Below are 22385 nucleotides of genomic sequence, written 5' to 3' on the forward strand. Positions count from 1 at the left end.
GTTCATTTGTAAACACGAAACAGAAAAAGAAACAGTCTTATACCGCTAATTCAAACGTTAGCATAACTCAAAATTGTTCAGTTACTTTTTCCAGTTCATTCCACAAATCCCTCGAATTCTTCCCCTTCAGTGTCCGAATTGAAGAGTTCAGACATACGTGACGTGGTGTGGGACTGTGAGTAAGCGCAGTAAAATGCTGTGTGCACTGACTACGATAGCCGTAATGCTGCAAGCGGTGTGGCTTTATCGTAGTCGTAGTGAAACATTTTATTATTATTATTAAATTGTTTTTCTTGGTTTTTCATACTGAAACACTTTGACAGAGCGCCGTTTACAACCAGTATGGATCAACCAATTAACCAATTGATCCATATATAAGGCGCTCCGGATTATAAGGCGCACTGTCATTTTTTGAGAAAATTACCGGCTTTTAAGTGCGCCTTATAGTGCGGAAAATACGGTACCTACAGTGAAGAGTGAAGGCTCAGTTATGGTACCAGGTCGACGCAACACAAAGACCACGCAGAACAATCACAGCCCTTTGCGGCTGGGTCGCCTCGACGCTAAGTTAAGCATTTTGGGAGGCACACGTCCGGCCCTTGAGGTGGACGCAGGGGGGGTCCGCAAGGACGTAGTGGGTCCGTAAACCCCCTTGCGTTGCGTCGACGTGGAACCATAACTAAGCCTTAATACTTGGTCTACCAGAAAGCCCCCTCCTGAACAGAGAGACAGTTGCAGAGGCTGAGTCATTAGCTTAGCTTGTGTTTATCACGTACACACCCTCACATGAATACATATGCAAACACACCGCCACACTACGACTGCATCCGAGCAGTTCGATGTTTTAAAAACAATTCATCTTCGACTGCACGAGTGACCCGGCATGAACAACATCTGTTTGAGATCCCGGCCGACCTAGTGGCCGGCGGTACGACTTTTAACACCAAGCGCAGAACTTTAAGAAAGAGGTTTTGCTAGTAGAGGTGTGACGTTCTTATAAGCCTAGAGCCTTCAAAGAGAAAAGAGATACAATCAAACACAATTATAACTGTTCTTTTTCCCGAAGCTCCAGTGATACAAGTCCTGTAGTGCACACACTTAAAGTAAAGACTGTGAAACTGAGCGATGGGGAGGAAGGAGAGATCCCAGGAATGAGGTTGGACACTGCAGAGGTACCGTAGTTTATACGACCAAACAAAAAAAACACAGGTTTAAGGACCTGAGTAGTGCTGGATCACCTATAAAAGAAACAACAGACACATCGACAACGGTGCCCAACCACGAGTTGGACTTGGTTCAGAGTGCCCGTGATCCACATCTGGAAGCCCTGGGGAGATCCAGGGGCCTCTCATTCGAAGCTATGTTCCCCAAGTTCCACAAATTGCCATTCGCCCAGCTGATGGATCCCGACAAGTCCACCAGTGCGTGCACATCAAAGGCAGCTCTGACTCCACGCCGTTCACACTGGCTGTCAGCGCGCTAATCCTGGGTATAAAAGCTATGGGGCTGAAGTCTCCCGCTGTGATAAAGAACCCAGCGCGTGCCGCCGCTGCTGTCTTTCGTCTAATCCTCAGGGAGAAATATTAACATACACTAAATATATTTACTGTACCTGAGCGTGGTGCAGTCGAGCACACTCCGAGCAAACGATGCATCCCCTTCCACGCGGGAAAGAGGACTCGAGCGTGTGTGTATTTGTGTGTGTGTGTGTGTGTGTGTCTGTGCCTGTATATTTGTATGTCTTTATAAAAATGTTATGCACATTCTATGCATGTGCATAGAACATAACCCAACATGATTATAAATATGGGTGGTTTCCGAGCTCAACCCGAACGGCTCCACAGCCCCTCAAGTCCTCTCTAGTTCTCCTCGGCCACACCCTCGGTGAGCGAGCATGCCTTGGAATTGAGTCTGTATTTCTCTCACCCCCTTGCCATCCTTATCTTCTCTGTAGATGTAAGAGGATTTAAACATGACGGTGGTCATGGTAGAATTGTGAATTGGCCCTGCCAGTCAGTGTCTTACTGCTGGTATAGGCAGGTGGGTTTGTGTGTGTGTGTGTGTGTGTGTGAGTGTGTGTGTGTACGCACATTTTAGTTCAGTGGACTTGATGTTTGAGTGGAACAGGCCCCGTGCTTAGTGCACGTGCACAGTGGACTGTGCACGTGCACTGTGCAGTATCTGAACAGGTCTGCTGCGAAGCTACAGCTTCAATAACACAAAGGACACAGATGGGAGCACACACATGCACGCGCACACGCACACACACACACACATACATAAAAAGACACAAACACAAACAAATACACACACACACACACACACAAATCCAGATGACCCATCTGATATTGGAATTGCCAAAAGCCTTGAAATCTAAAAACATCAAAGTAAAGGCATAAACAGGGAGGAACACACAGACCTACACAAACACACACCTACACACACACACACACACACACACACACACACACACATCTGCACACTCACAAACAGAGTAAGACAGGGTCACAGTCACTTAAACAAGCAGAGCGAGGTCAGCAGCCGCGTAGAATGCAACAGTCAGCAGGTGGTTCTGTAAAGGTGCTGCCAGCAAGGATCCAACAGATGTGTGTGTGAGTGTGTGTGTGTGAGTGTGTGTCTGTGTGTGTGTGTGTGCATGTCTGTGTGTTAGTGAGTGTGTGTGTTTGTTTGTGCGTACACTCGCGTTTTTTCATGTTTTTTCAGGCAGCATATGCAAAATATGACATTGTATAAATTACATTATTAAAACAGTCAATTAAATGTAAATAAATGAATATATAATACTGCTGCATATACACATGGACACACACTCACACACAAACACACCTATAGTAATAATAACAAAAACATTTTATTTCAAAGGCGTCTTTCAATGTACCCAAGGACACTGTACAAGTAAAGTGCATATATTCAATAAAAGTATACATAGTCAATAGCAATGCGCCACAACCGCATGTCTTGATTAGCCAACCAGTCGACTCGAGTTACATTCCAGATTACATAGTGTTTTAAGCTTTGGGTGTCACGCAAGTGTTTTAAACGTTTGGGAGAAACCGACGGCCGACTTAACGTCTCTCACAGTGTCCCGCGGCGTCTCAAGTGACGACGCACCTTAATCTTCTCCTTTGATGTCGAAAACAATTAGGGTGCAGACAACAGCGATGAGCGTCCCTCCGTCAAACGCTTAGAGGGGCTTCTGTTACACACAGTCGCTTAATAACCCCACCATAATAACTTCAGTTGATGTTTTTAATTCATGCAAATTAACCTTGATTGAAATAATTATAATAATGCCGGTTACGGAGTGCTAATAGAGCACAGCTGAGGAAAAATAAAGAATAAAAATAAACCAAAGCGAGAACAATATCGGAATATTCTTAGGAATAGCCTACTCACACACTCATTCAGAAACACACACACGCACACGCACACACACACACACATACACACATCCTGTTGAGAACGTAAGCCTAATACATTGTGAGTACAATGTCAACATCGGACCAATCAGGATCCCGTAGCGGTAACGGTCCGCTAATGGAACACAATGCACAGGTTCATATCCAATCAATCAGGCTAATCAGAATCCAACCAGTTTTAGCTAATGGTATCGCTAATGGTATTCCTAATTGTCTTGCTAATGCTCACGTCTGTGACGACGGTATCCGGCAACGGCCCCGAGGCCATTACTTTCTACGTTAGCCGGACGAGAGACACGAGAGAGAGAGAGAGAGAGAGAGAGAGAGAGAGAGAGAGAGAGAGAGAGAGAGAAAAATGCAGGCTGGAGCCGGAGAATGCCAGAACAACATCACAGCCACAGGAAGGAAATAACGAGAGAAAATAACAGAGCTGTGAGAAGCTTTCTAACTGAGGAGCGGGGGACGCGGAGAGCCCGCGGCTAGAGGAACTCTGAAGATGTTCTGTGTACACTTAAAACAATTCTATAGCTTTTATCTTGTAAGGATACACGACGTGGAGTAGAGGCTTATCGGAGCGGTTATTTTCCCTTTCCTCCGCTTACCAAATGGCCGCGCATCCGCCTTCTGCCGTATTATCATCCATATGTTTATGCGTGCATGTTGTTGTGAATTAGCCTCTGACCATCTATACAGTGTTAAAAAGGACTTGCTTGGTTTGATCCAACAAACCAGACCCGGCTGGCGAACAGACCAGTAGACCCGGTCCAATCCCATCACTAGTAGCCGAGAGCGGAGCTCAGACTAATGAGGTATTAACTCCCTAAATGGGATTCTGCCGTTCCGTCGAGGCGTCTCCCGTTGCCTCCCTCCGGAGCGGCGGGACTTCTAAGAAGGAACGCCCACAGATTGGAGCCGTGGAACGTGCTCGCCGATAAACACACACAAAGCCGTTGTTTTGATGGCTGATCGTATGACCGTGGGAGACGCGGCGGTGTTGACATGCTGCTCACAGCAGTGGGGCTCCGTAATGAACACACTGACCCGACGCAGCCCGGTGGCTCCTTTGAGGAGAGGAGCGGGATCCAGTCTCAGGTAGACGGAGAGTGGAAGGACACAGAGCGCCGGTCCGTGCTGCAGGTGAAGGAGTTTGCGTTTGGAATTCAATTTCCATGTCATTATTTTTCGGAGGTGTCTAATTTCTCCAATGATGCTGTGCCTCTTGGGAAGGAAGATCATTCTATTTCCATTTAGGAGGTTTATGCAAATCCAAGCCCATAGGCCCGCTGGCGCCACCGGAACCGGCACAAAAGAGAGCCGTGTATGTGTGTATGTGCATGAGTCTGTTTTTATCAAGGTGTATTATGTCTAAGTGTGCATGCGTGTGTGTGTGTCTGTTTATGTCAATTTGTATTATGCATGTGTATGTTTGTTTGTTTCAATTTGTGAGTTTCTGTTTGTATCAATGTGTGTGTGTTTGTGTGTGTGTGTGTGTGTGTGTGTGTCTGTGTGTGTGAGTGTTTGTTTTTATCAATGTGTGTGTGTGTGTGGGTGTATCAATGTGTGTGCGTATCAATGTGTGTGTGTGTGTGTGTGTGTGTGTGTGTGCTCATGGTGCTGGCAACATCCCGGCGAGGGGAGGAGTAATCCCCGGGTCCCTGGTGACGATGTCATCCTCCTGACTCAGTCCACAGGGACTCACACACACACACACACACACACACACACACACACACACACACACACACACACACACACACACACACACACAGGCAGATACACACACAAACAGAGACAGAAACACACCAACACACTACCCACACACACACAACCACACACCCGCACCCATACACATGCTCACATGTGTGTCTGAGTGTGTTTGTGTATGTGTGTATGGGTGTGTGGTTGACCAATACACACATACACAAACACACACACACAGACACAGACACACACACAAACACACACACACACACTGGTAGGGGACTCAATCTCTGCCTCATTGATTAAAACTCTCCGGATATGATGATGAACAGCAGCGATTCTCTGAAGCACTTTCTCATCTTTTTGGCTTTCCGTTCGCTGAATGCACCAAGTGTGTGTGTGTGTGTGTGTGTGTGTGTGTGTTTGTGTGTGTGTGTGTGTGTGTGCGTGCATGCGTGCGCGTGTCTGTGTTTGCGAAAGGACCCGTTAAGCTGGAGAGAAGCAGCTGCAGCAACAATGGCAGCCAAAGCAAAGCAGGGGAAATAACTCGATGACATAAGCTCTTCCCCAGATGTTGACTTGAGTGACACAGTTCAGTCGGATGGAGATGGGCGGGGCCAGGTTGCGCTCTTCTGACACGGCTCACAATCTCTTCATTCAGATTCAAAGTCGCCATTTGAGACGGCAGAATCCGACATTTGACAAATCCGACAAATCGCTCGAAACACAGAAGGCATCATTGCAATGCTTTCGGTCCTCAGTTCCCACACGGTCTCTCTCTCTCTCTCTCTCTCTCTCATGCAGGGCGTGAGGGGGTCATGTGTGTCGTGTGTGTCTCTCTCTCTCTCTCTCTCTCTCTCTCTCTCTCTCTCTCTCTCACGTGTGTCTTGTTGGAGGTGAGGACAGCTCAGCGCCACTGGCTCAGTGATGGGGTTGGGTTCACAGCCCACCTCCATCACTGTAACGCAGGGCTAATGAGGCTCCCTGCTGCAGCCTCTGAACCCCTTGATGTGTGGTCCACGTGCGGGCTGTCTGCATCGTCTGACCAGCACCAGCTCACCCTTTTTTTATTAGAATACAAACACCAACAGTTGTTCCGTCTCATTCACAGCTACCTCTAAAGCTTACAGAAGGAAGACGAGTTCCAGGCGAACAAAACAGCTCTGACCTGCTAGACGAAATGTCTATATTTATTCAACCTTGCCTTTAGAAATCCTGCACTTCACAAACACCCTGGCATACATGTACACATGCCGTACACACGCACATGGCTTGCCATTCTCTGTGAATCTTGCAGGGAGGGATATTGGGTTAAGTGAGGCCACGATGAAGCTATTAACATGCAGAAGGCTGCCTCCCTTCTCCCACTTCGCCGTGTGTCCCTTTATCTGTCTTGTATCCCCCTTTACTCTCTCTCTCTCTCTCTCTCTCTCTCTCTCTCTCTCTCTCTCTCCCTCTCTCTCCTATCCTTCTAGCTCTCCAATGCTGCTCTCTCTCTACCTCTCTCTCTCTCTCTCTCTCCTATCCCTCTTTCTCTGTGTCCCTTTATCTGTCTTGTATCCCCCTTTACTCTCTCTCTCTCTCTCTCTCTCTCTGAGGAACACACATGGATTCACATAGATACGCTATAATTAGCAGCCTCCATTTCTGTGCTGGCCCTGGCACGGAGGGGCTCTGAGCGGGAAGCAGGAGATTCATCAAAGACTTCATTAAGTAATGTTGTGAGTGCTTGCACACACACACACACACACACACACACACACACACACACACACACACACACACACACAAACACACACAGTCACAAACACACGCACACATACAGTCACACATAAACACACACCCACACACAAACACACCCACACACACACACACACACACACACACAAACACACACAGTCACAAACACACGCACACATACAGTCACACATAAACACACACCCACACACAAACACACCCACACACACACACACACACACAAAAAACAGTCACACAAACAGTCACAAACACACACAGTCACACACACAAACACACTAACATACAGGCAGCCACACAGTCACAAACACTACACACACAGTCGCAAACACAGACACACACACACACACAAACAGTCGCAAACAAAGTCACAAACACACACACACACACAGTCGCAAACACACACACACACACACACACACACACACACACACACAGACACACACTTGCGGTTATGGTGTGGGTGGTCTTAGTAAATAAGACCACCCACAGCAGGGCCAGGGAAGCTAAGGCTTAGTTGAACCTCAGAGCTCAGCAGCTACCCTGTGAGGACGGTGGAGCCTCCGGGGGATCAGCCCGTTGTGTCAGCCAGCGGGTACCCGGGCCAGGGATTCCTCTCCCGTGGGCTTGAGAGACGACCTCTCAGACCGGATCGTTTCCCAAATAGCCAAAACATGAATAGAAAAAACGAAATCGTCGACGACAATGGCCAACGGATTCCGAGTTGTCATCTTGACCGATGCGTTCCTTTTCCTCTGCCCCCTTGGATCTACCGACGGACCGGTGACCTGGATACGGCCAAAGCACGCTGAATCGTGATTGGTCTATTCCGCGCCGACTACAAACGGCAACCCGCTTCCGATCCAACTGCTTGTCCCTTGACTTTCCCTTGTCAACAATCTGTTTATTGAGATTAGTGTTGTATAAACAGGTCACTGTCAGTTGGGTCCATCTGCTTGCGTTAGGAAGGAGAAGCAGGAAGCGACACTGAGCTAGCTTAACTCTCTCTCTCTCCAACCTATTCACATGGAAACTAAACTAAACTAAAGTGCACACATGGAGCATGGCGTATGGGCATGCATGCCCACAAAGATGTTACCAATGTGTGCACATTGCAGACATACACACAAAGAGTAAAACATTAAAGTGGGCATTGGCAACACACACAAACACACACAAACACACACACACACACAAACACACACGTCCACCATAGGCAGACTAGCACACGCAGACTGACAGATGTTCAGACACAACTGAAGTCTCAGCAGCTTAACACACACACACACACACACACACACACACACACACACACACACACACACACACACACAAACAAACACAGAATACTGGCAGTAACGTGCTGCAGAGTTCAGAGAGCTGGAGTCTGACTCTGTTCTCAGTAGAACGGAGCAGGCGGCCTTCCTCCCATCTGGAGGAAAGTCAGCAGAGACAAACCGGATTAACCACCTCCCGACCGCTTGAACACGGGCAATTGGCTCTGAAAATGCACTATTTTACATCAACAAACAACCCGACATACTTTTCCTTTTTCCTTTTTAATAAATGAAGACAAACTAGATAGCGCTTGGCTGCGCGCAGGACGCGCCGCGGCTACACGACGCGCCGTGAAACGTTATCCTGTCCGCGGGCTGCTCCGACGTAATGGGGACTACTTGCTGATCTTTGTGAGAGCAATTACCTTCTATAAGTGGATGTGTAAGTGGCTTCCTGCACCGTGGTCTGGTCTCTCTCTTTCTCACTCTCTCTCACTTGCTCTCACCCTCTCTCTCGTCATGTCTCTCTTTCTCTCTCTTGCTCCCTCTCTCTCGCTCTCTCTTTCAGGCTATCTTGCTCTCTCTCTCTCTCTCTCTCTCTCTCTCTCTCTCTCTCTCATCCATGCTCCCCCTCCACACTCCGCCTCCGATGCTCCTGCTTAACAGAACCTTTAAAGTCAGTAACTGGAGCAGAAGCCGCCTTCCACACGGCCTACAATTGACTGGCTGCCCCCCCCCCCCGCCGGGGTTGGGTTATGTTAATTCAATGTAATGCCTGAGTACTACAATATAATCTAATCTCAGCGCTCCATCTGGGGGCTGAAGGCTCATCAACCAATTGAAGCCGGACCGTATGCCTCTGCTCTGCCGCTCGCACGCCTGTGGGGCGCACACCTATGTACGTGCACACACACACACACACTCTCATGCACACACTATCATACACTATCACACGCACACACACACATAAACACACACGCATACATAAACACACACGCACACATGTATGAACACACTTAAACTCATGCACATGCACACACACACACACACACACAACACACAAACACACAACACATATATGCACTAACAGACATACACTTACACAGACACATACATACACGCCCTCCCCCTGTGCTCAGAGCAACTGGAGTTCATGAACCTGGCAGATCAGCGGAGCAAAGAAACAACCCTTCCCTCCGCTGGTTTTACCTTCCTATTGACCTCCTTTCATCCCACCTCCTCAACCCTGATCCTGGAATAGGACAGAAACAATAACATCGAAAATCCAACACAGAAATGCAGGAAAACAAAAACCAGAGAAGGAGAATCTGCAGCCTCGTGCCGGTACGTTGCTGTGCTGTCGTCCTGGGATTAGCATTTTGGATTTCCCGCGGTGCATGCTGGGTGAGGACCTCACCCTAACTCATCATCTTCGCCGCCAGCCCTGACCAGCGCCCACCAGCCTGACGTGGCGCCTACACCCACCGCCAGCCCCCACCCTGCCAGCCACCACAAGGGATGACAAAGGAGCAGTGAGGCCTCACCTTCACACACACACGGACAAACACACACACACACACACACATGCAGGATCACACACACAAAAACACACATACACACACACACACACACACATGCAGGAAAACACACACACACACCCATGCAGGAAAACACACACACACACACACACTTAGCCACACACAAACACACACACTTAGACACACACACGCACACACACACACGCACACACGTACAGTCACATACACACACACACACACACACACACACAAACACTACTCCAGGCTACTCGGTCGGTCACGTGCACTGATGACAAACCAAGAGGAGACGAGCCCAGAGGTGGGGAGCAGTCAGGCCTCCCAAGGAGAAGGAGGGGGAGGGAGAGGAGGAGGAGGAGGAGGAGGAGGAGAGGAGGAGGAGAGGATGAGAAGGAGGAAGGAGAGAAGGAGGAGAAAGAGGAGGAGGAGGCAGGAGAGGAGGAGGAGAGGAGGAGGAGAGGATGAGAAGGAGGAAGGAGAGGAAGAGGAGAAGGAGGAAGAGGAGGGGGAAGATGGTGACGATGGGAGGATTGAGGGGAGGAAGAAGAGGAGAGTGGGCTATGTGATGAAGAACATCAATGCATCGGGTCACTGCTTGTGGTATGGACTTCCTGGCCAGGGGGGACCCACAATGATACATGCACCACACTGGGGTCTGGACAAGCACACACACACACCCATGCACCCACATACACAGACCCACACGCACAGACACAGACACACATGCTCAGTCACACAAACACATACTGTATTCACAAGCATAAACACACACACAGGAGGGACACACAATGATGCATGCACCCAACCGATATATGGACAAGCATAGATGAACCCTCTCTGTATGTACATACAATGGTAACTTGTGATGCTTAATGGCCTTCTCCTTTCTAACACCGTAAATATGCTAAAGCCTATTTCCTTTTAGGGCATACATCTCATATAGGATGTTTTGTTCGGTTCTTAATCAAAAATATATATAAAAACTGTACAGAGATATAAAAAAGGGCCCTCGCAACAAATTGGCAAACTCCTGCTGGTCTGGAAAATTATTATTATCTTGCTTTATCACTGCTCATTACCTCTAGTTTGGTTTCTCTGTCGACTCTCTCGCGTAAATTATCTCTCTCTCCCTTTATTTCACCAACACACACACACAGGCACATTGACACATCATTCTGTGTGTGGGTGTGTGTGTGTGTGTGTGCGTGTGCCCATTTAGGGTCTGCCTTGAGGCGATGTGTCGATGGAAAAGACACACATACGCACACACGCACACACACACACGCACACAGGCATGTGCATACACACATCCACCTATGCGCGCATACAAAGGCGTACATGGAGGTTGGAGCTCACAGAGTAACCTATAGCAGGATCTATAAAATCTATAGTCCACACAAACAGACCATACATATGACCACAGCATCTCCTATTCAAGCATTCCTCACGTGGTACTCATCGCCTGTCTTCATGAAATTAAAATGAGCCAGTTTATGTGAACCAACATGTGTACGCAAAAAAGCATCTACACACCTGGTTGCCGCAGCAACTGAATCGTCCATTCGGTGATAAAAAAAGGCAAAGAAGAGCTTTTGTGTTTGACAGCGGTGCATGAAAATTGCCGTCAATATATTTTTCCCGACCCGGTTCCACTTGCAGCGTTTTAATGTGACTGTATCTGGTCATGCTAGGCCGCGCTTATGCACAATAATAAAAGTCCAATTGGGCTTTCATAGGGTGCTCTGAACAGTGCAGAATCGGCCCACACCTCGGAATGCTTACGGCAGAACAACTATAATTACCCCACACTCGTTCAGCCCGAGCCATGATGGAGAAGTCAGGGTAAAGCAATCATCTGGTCGTTAAAAAAGTTCCTCAGAGTTTTAATACAAATATGAACTCAGATCTTTTTTTGCCTGCCCTGGCCGCAATTAATAGCAGACCAAAAACATGATAACAGGATTCGTATGAACGACACTCATACGCTCCTAGACACAACCAGGACGTAGCTCAGGACGGTGAACTTACAGTTTATATTGAACTGTGAAGCGTGCGACGCAGCGAGATGATGGTGTTCCATTGACGAAGCTGTCAGCGAGCCACGCAACCTGAGGCCTCTTGCAGGGAGAGAGTTATCTTTCTCCTTGGCTATATGCCCGGCCTATCTCCAATGCCCAGCTTATAGGTGACCTACATATAAATTGACATTCAACTGCATTTATATATATATATATATATATAAATACAGTTGAATGTAGTAAGCAGTACGATATTTTGAGAGGCATAAGGGCTTGATGAAGACTTTAGATTGAAATAATTAAGATGGATCTCAACATGTGTGTGTGTGTGTGTGTGTGTGTGTGTGTGTGTGTCTGTACAGTGGTTGGTATTGACTCTTTGTGTGGGGTAAAGGCGTGGCCCTTACACATAAAACAAGCAGCTTCCATTGATTGAAGTGTCAGCCCCTCATGGAGGGGGGAGAGGGAGGAGAGGGGGAGCCGGGTTGGGGGAGACGGAGGAGGGGTCTGTCAGTCGAACAAATATACAATAAAAGGGTCTTCAGTGTCTTCAGAGTCAGCGGAGCAAGGTTAATGTGGAGTAAGGAAATACAACGTGGCACCCATCATAAAAACATGTCTCATCGAAGATAATGTTAACCTTGACCGGGAGGGAAAAAATGTCTTCTTTCTAAGCTACCCTGATTGCCGTTTTCTTTATTTTCTGTGTCTGTGACTCATTGTGTGCTTCTGACTCATTAGCCTGAACGCTCGCTGCCGTTCAATGACTTGGCCAGTTCTGGCTATCTCCTCCCTTGGCTGAGGAATAAAACCTGGTATCAGGACTGCCCGGCCCATTCACATTACTTCAAAGGGTTTCCATGACACGGGCAATAACTCAAAGTGTGCTGGAGAAACACACACACAGATTCACACAAAAGTGCACACACACACACACACACATTATCTATTACACAACACTCTTTGTGGGTAACTGCGGCATCGATAAAGATTGAACCGGCCAAGTTCTCCATCCCTTGAGCGGGTCAATATGCAGAGTTAGGGGCCAGGAAACAGAGAGCAACCATGCAGACCATAAACAACAGCTCCCCATCAACCTGGTGCCTTTCACCGGCTGACACACGCGGTATCTCCGGCCCCACATGAGGGCTCATTCAGAAGACCGGCCTCGCTCAGAGCAGCCGCCTGCTCCCGGAATTCAACTTGTGACCTTTTCGGGGTCGTCACACACACACACACACACACAACTCTTGGCCCCGACGGACCTCTTACGCTCGCTCGGGCTGATGACACCAGAAAGGAAAAAACCGAAACGAAAATAACAAAACGGTACAAAAAGCCTAAAACGCCCGAGCCCCCGTTCTGTTGACGGACCCATGTGCGCCTCCATATGGCGGCGGCGGTGATACCGCCGGCACACTGACCTTCCATGGCGTATTTCATGTCCAGGGCAAAGAGGCTCCACATGATCTCAGCGGCGATCTTGCCCATGTTCAGCTCCTGTGGGAATCTGTGAGGGAGAAAGGGAAGGAAAGGGAAAACACGTCCAATCAGACTCATTTCCTGTCGTGATGTAATGCTTCGACCGACCAGCTCCGACCGACCAGCTTCGACCGACAAACTTCGACCGATAGCCTTGGCCCCTTCCCCCATCGCAGCCCACCCTCTCAGGTTGAGGTGAAGTGGGTGTGTGTTGGGGTTGGGGGATTGAGGTGGGATGAGGTTTGGGCGAGGTCAGGAGAGAGGCTGAGGTCGGGCAGAGAGGAAATGACAGAGCAGAAGGAGGGAGGAGGAGGAGAGGGCGGCAACACATTTGGAAAGTAAATTGCTATTTTGAACGCCTATGGATTTGCAGTCAAGCTGTGAATGTGCCACATCAATTCTCTAATTATCCATGCCATCAGACGTGGCTGGGGGGACATTTATAGATGACGGGACCGTGATCCGCCTGGGGTCCTTTTGCCCGGAAATGTTTTTTTTCCTCCGTCGCCCTTCGCCTCGGAGCTGTCCCGTTTCTCCGAACATCAAAACCCATCCGCGGAGACAATTTGTCCCACCTAAGGTTTGGAAAATGTATTGTTTCCCCGGCCTTCACTGTGGTCATTTTTTCTCCCGCCGGTCGCAACATCACTAAGTAGCCTACTGCATCTCCTCTGCTGCTGCCCGGTCAATGCGTGTGAGGGGAGGAAGACGAGGCCAGGGAGGGATGACTGCGGACACCCTCCTCCATCTCGTGCATCCCCCGGTCTCTCATGACTCAAGCTCTCTCTCTCTCCCTCGCTCCTCCCCTTTCTTTAGCTCTCTCTCGCTATCGCTCTTTTTCTCCCTTAGTTATATATATATATTCGACCTACATGTGTATATATGTGTACATATATATATATATATATATATGTGGGGATGTAGGTTACTGTGTGTTTGTGTGTTTGTGTGTGTATATAGAGATGTTAGATGTTGTATATATCTATATAGAGAGAGATGTGTGTGTATGTGTACACACACACACACACACACACACACACACACACCAACACACACATACTCACTCAGTAACCTAAATCCCCCAATATATATGTACACATTTACCTACCATACCCCCCCCCCATATCGACTGCGGGGTGTAGGTAAATATGTGCTTGAAGGCCCGTCTGCCCACAGGTTTGTTTAGCCTCCTCCACCTCCCATCCCTCCCTCCGGATCGCTCTGCCCCCCCTCATGCTGGTGGGTTGCAGGCCAGAGCCCTGCTTGAGGCGGGGCCCGCCACTAGCAGGCAGACGAGCAACCTGGTGCCGGCCGCACAGCACTCATAACCACCGCACACACACCCCCCCTCCACTCCGGGGCCTTCAGGGGGAGAGTAAGACATGGCAGGGCCTGATCCACCGTCTCGCTATGCATCAGGACCAGGGGGAGGGAGAAGGAGAGAGGGGATGGGTGTTGTGCGGGTCGAGAGAGGTGGGTGTTGGGGTGGGGGGGGTGAGCTAGTGTGAATATTGTGAATCTATCGTTCAACCGTGAGACGGAGACGCGCTCTGGGCATAAACAGAGCCCTAATAAGCCTCATACATCATGACGTGTGTGAAGCAGAGAGTCGGGGGGGGAGGCCAAACACAACAAGGGGGACTTGAACAAAAGGATCTATATCTACTTGGGCAAAAACACAAGAAATATCCATCTGGTCGTTTTTCCTTAAGACACTCATAACCGGTTGATAAATCAGTCTTCATGGACAAATCCCTGTGCTGTTATGTCACATTTTGTTCCTTTTCAATATCTGGATTGCTCCGGTTTTTCACAGCGATAACAGCAATCACAGTAATCACATCTGTGATTACCGTGTTTCTGAACTTAGTATGCAGAGGTTTTGCTATCAAGGGGTTTTCCCTTCCTTTCCCCCCGCCCATATGTGATTAGAAGGTTAAAGGATTTTGCTTCTACTGAAGCCATGGCCATTTTTGTTGAGATTTCAGCTTCTGGGGTTTTTGTCGTTGTTAAGCGATCGCCGTTTGGGCTGAGGTCTTCAGTTCAGATTCTTTGTGTGCACAGGGGGTCCGGGAGATCATATTGTCGTACTTCTCAGCGCGTTTTAGCAAACTTTACAGCGGTTCAATGGGGCAACAGTTAAGACCCCAGGAGTCCGTGATGAATGCCCTTTCAGCAAGCAGGAAGCTGACAGCTAAATATGTCTTCGCTTCATTCATGATTAACAGAAAGTGGTTTTAAAGGGCAGCCAAACATTTTTCTTGTGCAATCCAGCTGCTCTCACAAACCTCTGTAATAGGGTTTGAAGGGCTGGGTTGATTACTGGCATAATTCGCCAGGAAGTCCGGCTGTGAAGTATTTTGAAATGTCTCTAAAAGCAATATTATAAGAGTTTAAATCAGTGAATATATCTCAATAGTGCAGTGATCCATCAAAATATGTGCGTCTAGGGGACTTAGGCTCAAACTAAGCAAAGTTTTTAATATGGCCTTGCTTGGACATAAAATATGACTCTACCCTTTAAACAGAAAATACTGCTCTAGAAACAACATTTGCATAAAATATATATCAGTGTTTGGAGATCATGAGGCAGACGTTGGTGTTTACTTCCTCCTTCTCCAGTTTAAACCCTCGTCTTTTTGCTTGGTTAGGATATTTTACGAAGAAAGATGGCTTTGCCAAGACGACAATGAAATTCAAAGAAGAAAGTTGTAGCTTTTGTTAGATAAACTCAGGCTGTTTAGAATTAGAAAACTTTATGTTTGCCTTATCCTTCAAACATGACACCATGGAAGGTTCCATGTAAACACTTTAGATAAAGCCAACATCTGAAACCTGAAATGATGATAAAACGACAAAGATATGACCAAACCATGACTGGCTTGGTCATATCTTCACCCATTATAGTTGATGTACAGAAAAGTATATATAGAGTAGTTTAGATACAGTATAGTTTATATGTCGGTATACAGTTTAGTTTAAATACAGTAAAATATATATATATACTAGACTGGGTATATACATACAAATATATACACAGTATAGTATAGTTTAGTATATATACATATATACTGTATGTAGAGATAGATGTATAGTATATTATACATTTACATCTACACTTGCTTGGTTGACGGCGGAGTCAACAATGCAAGGCGACAGGTGGTTGGTCTTGCTCAGGGGCACCTCGACCCTCAGCTAGGAGGAGCCAAGAATCGAACTAGCAACCTTCCTGTTGCTGTGTATTTGTTGTATAGATTCATACCGTGTATAAATATATCTATCTCTCCAGTATTGCACAGTTGGCTCTCCCTGACGGTACTCACTGGTTGATGACACTGGTTGATGACCACTTTGTATTTATACTGTGCATAAATATTTATCTCTACAGTATAGCATAGGTGTAGTAACCCCCCCCCGGTGGTACTCACTGGTTGATGATACTGGTTAATGCCCACTTTGTATGTATACTGTGTATACATATATATATGTCTACAGTATAGTAACCACCCCCCGGTGGTACTCACTGGTTGACGATACTGGTTAATGGCCACTTTGCATCTATACTGTGTATAAATCGATATATCTCTACAGTAGAGTAACCTCCCCCCGGCGGTACTCACTGGTTGATGATACTGGTTAATGAACACTTTGTATCTATACTGTGTATACATATATATATATCTCTACAGTAGAGTAACCTCCCCCCGGTGGTACTCACTGGTTGATGACGGGGGTGTATGCCGTGCGGTCCTCGTCGATCACCGTCACCATGAGCGTGATGAGCTTGGGCCAGAAGTCCAGGTTCTTGATGGAGGGGCCCTGCTCTTCGCGGGGCAGGTCCTGCTTGCGGGCCTGGACAGCGGGATCAGAGAGGGGCCAGTTTGAACACGGAGCGGGTGGAGGTGGTGGATGTGGACTGAGCAGGAGGCAGAGGCAGCGACGGTGGACGCCGGGCGACATGGTGATGGGGACCCGGGCCACTTTGTTTAAACTCGTCAAACACGGTCCCTGAGCCGGAGTTGGCGGCGTGACTCTGACGGTTTAGTTTTAGTTGTTAGTGCCGTTCAGCCTGTCGTGTCTGCCCAGGATCAGTGTCGTTGGCACGGCAGGACAGCCTAGGTAAGTTTAAAAAAAAATAACATCCTCAACAAATTCGATAATAAATAATTGAATACTGTGGAGCGTAAATTGTAGCCTGTGCAAAAAAAGCACTTTTGGGGGACATGAGTTACCGCCATGTTTTATTCATATTTTTTTTGCAGGCAAATTGTTACTCAGATCAAGCTATGCCCTGAGTAGCAATACGCACAGCTGTCAAGCCTTCAGGAACAACACGACAGCCGTCCCCGAACCCTTTTCTCTACAGCCGGTCCCAGTGGCTCACTTAAACAACCTGCTCGGGAAACACCTTCCACAGGGGGGCTCTTCGGAGTAAAGGAAGTGACAGGAACTGTGGTACGACTGTTGTGAAACCCTTCATTTCCCCCTCCCTGCCATCTGCTCACCCCACACTGAGAAACAACTAGGCGTCGGAGAGAGAGAGAGAGAGAGAGAGAGAGAGAGAGAGAAAGAGCGGGCGAGTGAGACAGAGGGAGAGAGAGAGGGGGATAAGAGAGAGATATGAGTAATGATAAAGCATTGAGAGAAAGCTACCCTCACGTCCAAAAGAGGAACGGTCGTGGCTCCACGGGCCACATTAAGGAGCAGGTGAGGTAAAGCACGGTAAAACGGGTACATTGCTCACTTCTACGCACGTTAACATTCACACAAACGCATACACACACAGACACACACACACAAACATACACCCTGTAGCAGACAAAGTAACACTCGTGATAATGGAAAAAATGTAATCTCTTACGAGGGTCTGTAAATGTAATATCTCACCCTGGCCTACAGACAACACATTTAGTCTCACCAGAGGGATGTGTGTGTGTGTGTGTGTGTTCACGTTTGCCTCATCGGCGTGCATCTAACCTGCTGGAACTAAATGTGCCACTGATTAATAGACAGCTGTGCAAAAACGAAGCATGTCCCCTATCTTGTATTGAATAATATGAGTTGAATTATTTAACTAGCGACGGTGTAATGAGTTTTGCACGACGCAACGCTGCCGATGTGGGGGGGGGGGGGAATTGGTGAAATGAAAACGCAACACGGGGGCAATTTCTTCCCAACAATGGCTTCACAATGTAATCAATTCAAAGGACTTGAGGAGCAGAGAAAACAACTTGTGGTCACCAGAGCGTTTGGTGGCTGCAGCAAACCGCGGCCGGGCTGGACGCCATGAATGTGAATAGGGCTGGTGAGTCGTCGTGGGGTTTTAATCCCGGGACCACTGTGGTGCCGGGACTGGACTGCTGTGTCCAGTGAGAGCGCTGTTGGTCATTTAATGGTTAGCATGCAGATTTCCTCCTTTGACTTTCTATTTCTGGGGAGTTAACGTGAAATCCTGCCGCTGGTCTTGTTGGATAGAAGGAGAGAACTATAGCAGCCCTCGCTCGCGACTGGACAAGAAGGAGGATCAGGGATTGCCTGGCGTAGCAGCACAGGCATATTAAGCAATATACGAATATGAATACAAATGGATTGTAAAAATCACTTAATGTTCGTTATACTGTTACAATTTATTGTAGCCGTATAAAGCAACCGTTGAAACATGGATAACAAATAAATTGATTAATGAATAAAACCCCAATTAGACACCGCTCTAGCATAGATGTAGCAAATCTATGACCTACTGGTTGCAGCCTCATCCCCACGTGCATCTGAGAGTGTGTGCGTTGGTGTGTTCATGTGTGCCCGTGCGCGTGCGTGCGTGCGTGCGTGCGTGTGTGTGTGTTAGATAGCCTGCAGGCCAGAGCATGTGTGCACGTCAACGTGATGTCTTTGCGGCCGCTCGTCAGCCTGCCTGCCAGTCTGTGAGCAGGATCCTTCTCTCTGTGTGAAGGTCATTAAAGGGGACATCCCCCCCCGCCCCCCACAACCGGCGACGGCCATGACAGCGCCGTTGGTCCAGGTGATTAAAGACTAGCTGGTAGGCTGCCCCCACCCCCGCCCCTTTACATGGTACCAGCCATCCACACACACAGCCTAACTGGGACACCAGCAGAAAAAGCAGTTCACTCCCAGTGTTCTGCTGGGTCCCACCATCATGACACCCCCCCAGCATGAACGGGGGTGGGGAGGGGGTGGTAGTGTCATCACGGCGTGCCTAGTGCTGCTCTAGTGCTGCTGCAGGGAGCAGCTACAGGAGTGCGTCATGTTTAGCCTTCATCGCTTCCTTGTCAGTGCCTGGGAGGAGGCGTGGGGATTAGGGCATTAACAAACCAGCAGTGGCTCTTCATCAATCCTCCTGCGCCACCCACCCGTCCTGTCAGAACCCTCCACACACTCACAGCCTGGAAGGGTACCGAGTAATGTCATCAAATTCCCGATTGCAGCAACAAGATGGAAAGACGATGCATTGGATCCAATTCACTATTTTCTTTCGATGCCTTCCTTCCGTGTGTGCCTTTGTTTACCAATATCCCTTTAAAAGCATGTGTGAATCTCTTTTAATTCAAACATCAGCAAGGGACCACTCGGGCGGAATTGGCCACACGATTGAAGAGAACACAAGATTGAGAATGATCGATGAGTTAGCATAGCCGGCTTTGTCTCAGTTTGCCTCAATCTCATTCCTGAGCAATACAATTATCTCCCGGCTCCCTTATTATTTCCTTCTGAGGACTGCATTGATTAAGGTGCGACCCATGCTCCTCCAATCCAATCTTTTCTAATGCATCCTGGTTATACTGCTCCATGGCCCACCTACCACGGCCGCAATACCGGTCCTATACCCACAGCTAACTCCTGAGCTCTCATCCAGACGGCTCACTTGAACTGACCCGGATAGCAAATGTCGGTCACATGTGCCGTGTTTGTTGCGTAACCCATTAGTTTGTACATGACGAAGGTTGGGTCGGGGGGGGGGGGGGGGGGGGGAGGGGCTCTCGAGGCCATTCCGACCACGGCGGCTCAACGCTTGACGACGGGGATGAGGATGCGGTTGCCCCGGTAACGGCAGCGGAACGACATGTAATTAGTGGACGTATCTATCTCGGCAGCGGGGTAATTGCTTACAACGCCTCGAGCTGTTTAAACAAAACAGAAGCTTATCTTTCAACTTAGGAGAGAGCCGGCGCCATTACAGACCGAGCCAAGGAAGAAATTATAATAAGGTGTCGGGGCTCCCACCGGATAGGGGGCCATTTTCCCTCCGAGCAGACGCGGTTGATAATCTGTCGCCGGCCAGCCCGGCGGCGGCTTGTTTACTGAGACGCCGGCGGCCCGAGGTTAACCAGCACAGGGACCCCCCGGTCGGCGCTGAAATGTGACCGGGGCCCCTGCCTGTTGACGCGGTAAAGTTTGATAATTACAACGAGGGAATTTGTTTAATTATGTGGGTCTGTGTTTTCTCAATTCCACTGTTCCATATGAGATTTGAAATATCCCATTATGTACTGAGGTAATGGTTGTGTTATGTTTGAGGCCGTGACTAGCTGGCATGACGGAGTATTTCCAGACGTTTAAAAGACAATGCATGATATTAATGTGAGGAAAATGTGTCTCTATATATACTGTATATACATACATATAAGAAATGTATGCACCCTCTGCATAATGGTCCACCAAATGGCATATTATATTAGACAATTACATTTACATTGGGGAATTACAACTACCCTCGCAAATGAAAGCATTAAATGATTGTGTGATAATGAGTGTGTGTTAATAATCGACATTTAAAAAGCTGCTGTATCGTCACTTTGGCCTCTCGAAACACTTTAGATTTTAAACCTCTCACCCACACATCCACTCACATACACACTCACACACACACGCAGTACCACACGCACGTACTTACACAAGCCCTCACTCCAAATATGGAAGGCCAAAAAAGCGAGGGAAATTTCAGATGCTTTTGCGCTGTGTACCGCATGACATTTGTTTACCATTAAGAAAGCACACGCCTATGCAGGCATTAATGACCCCTTTGGCCTTCCATATGAACACGCACACACACTTAAACACACACTCACTCACACTCACTCACTCACTCACTCACACACTCACACACACACACACACACACACACACACACACACACACCGCCGGGCGTGTGAAGCGTGGAGGATCAGCAGATGCAGGGCTCTTCCCATCGTCTGTTCTCCAGAAGAAATTCAACGAGTGGCAGGTTTGAACTTGAAAATAATTTTCTTTCATATTTTATTTTCATCGTTCTATTACAATTATTACTATCATTCTATCTGATGAGAGCTGCTGTGACGCCTTTATTTCCCCTCAGGATATATAAATGACCTATCAGTACGTCAGTCAGTCAGTCTGTCGGTCAGTCCATCCATCCATCTATTTATCTATCCATCTACCCACGACATAGGTCGCAAGAGTCCACACTCCAACCCACACTGACAGCAGGGGGGGGGGGAGGCAGGTGGGAGTACCTGGTCCAGCAGCTGGTTGTAGAGTTCATGGCAGTTGTCGAAGATGTATTTGTAGGTGGAGTCCAGACAGGCCCTCACACAGTCCTTCACCACCACACTGGCCCTGGGGGGGCTCTGGAGCTCCTGGACCTGAGACACACACACACACACACACACATACGGACGGACGCACACACACACACACACACGGATGGACGCACACACACACACACACACACACACACATACACATACGGACGGACGCACACACACAGACACACACATGGACGCACGCACACACACACACAGACGGATGGATGCACACAAACACACACACACACACACATACAGATGTGCACATGGACGCACACACACACACACACACACACACACACACGGACGGACGCACACACACAGACATGGACGCACATGAACATAGAGGCACAGACACGGACGTACGCAGACACACACACACACATGGATGCACACAAACACACACGGATGGAAACACACACACACAGAAACACAAACACACAAATACACACACAAATAACATACAAACATGAATGCACACACACACAAACACACACATGATTAAGGATTGGTCAAACTATAAAGGGGCAATAAAATAATCACAGCACTAGAGCTCAGAAGTAAAAGGTTGGCACCG

At 48.1% G+C, this 22385-nt stretch overlaps 1 protein-coding gene across 1 annotated transcript in view; it reads right to left on the reverse strand.

Moving 5' to 3' along the window:
* LOC307075660 (protein unc-13 homolog C-like) overlaps positions 1–22385 on the reverse strand; it is a gene marked incomplete at both ends in the record, with an annotated part of 102104 nt that overhangs the window by 28079 nt on the left and 51640 nt on the right. Inside the window, 3 exons of the mRNA XM_079736322.1 lie at positions 13172–13257; positions 16948–17081; positions 21737–21865. Of these exons, the coding sequence (XP_079592448.1) occupies positions 13172–13257; positions 16948–17081; positions 21737–21865 (349 nt within the window). The remainder of the gene's footprint in view (positions 1–13171; positions 13258–16947; positions 17082–21736; positions 21866–22385) is intronic.

Source organism: Pollachius pollachius (assembly GCF_949987615.1).
Source record: "Pollachius pollachius genome assembly, chromosome: 5".
Classification (NCBI taxonomy): Eukaryota; Metazoa; Chordata; class Actinopteri; order Gadiformes; family Gadidae; genus Pollachius; species Pollachius pollachius.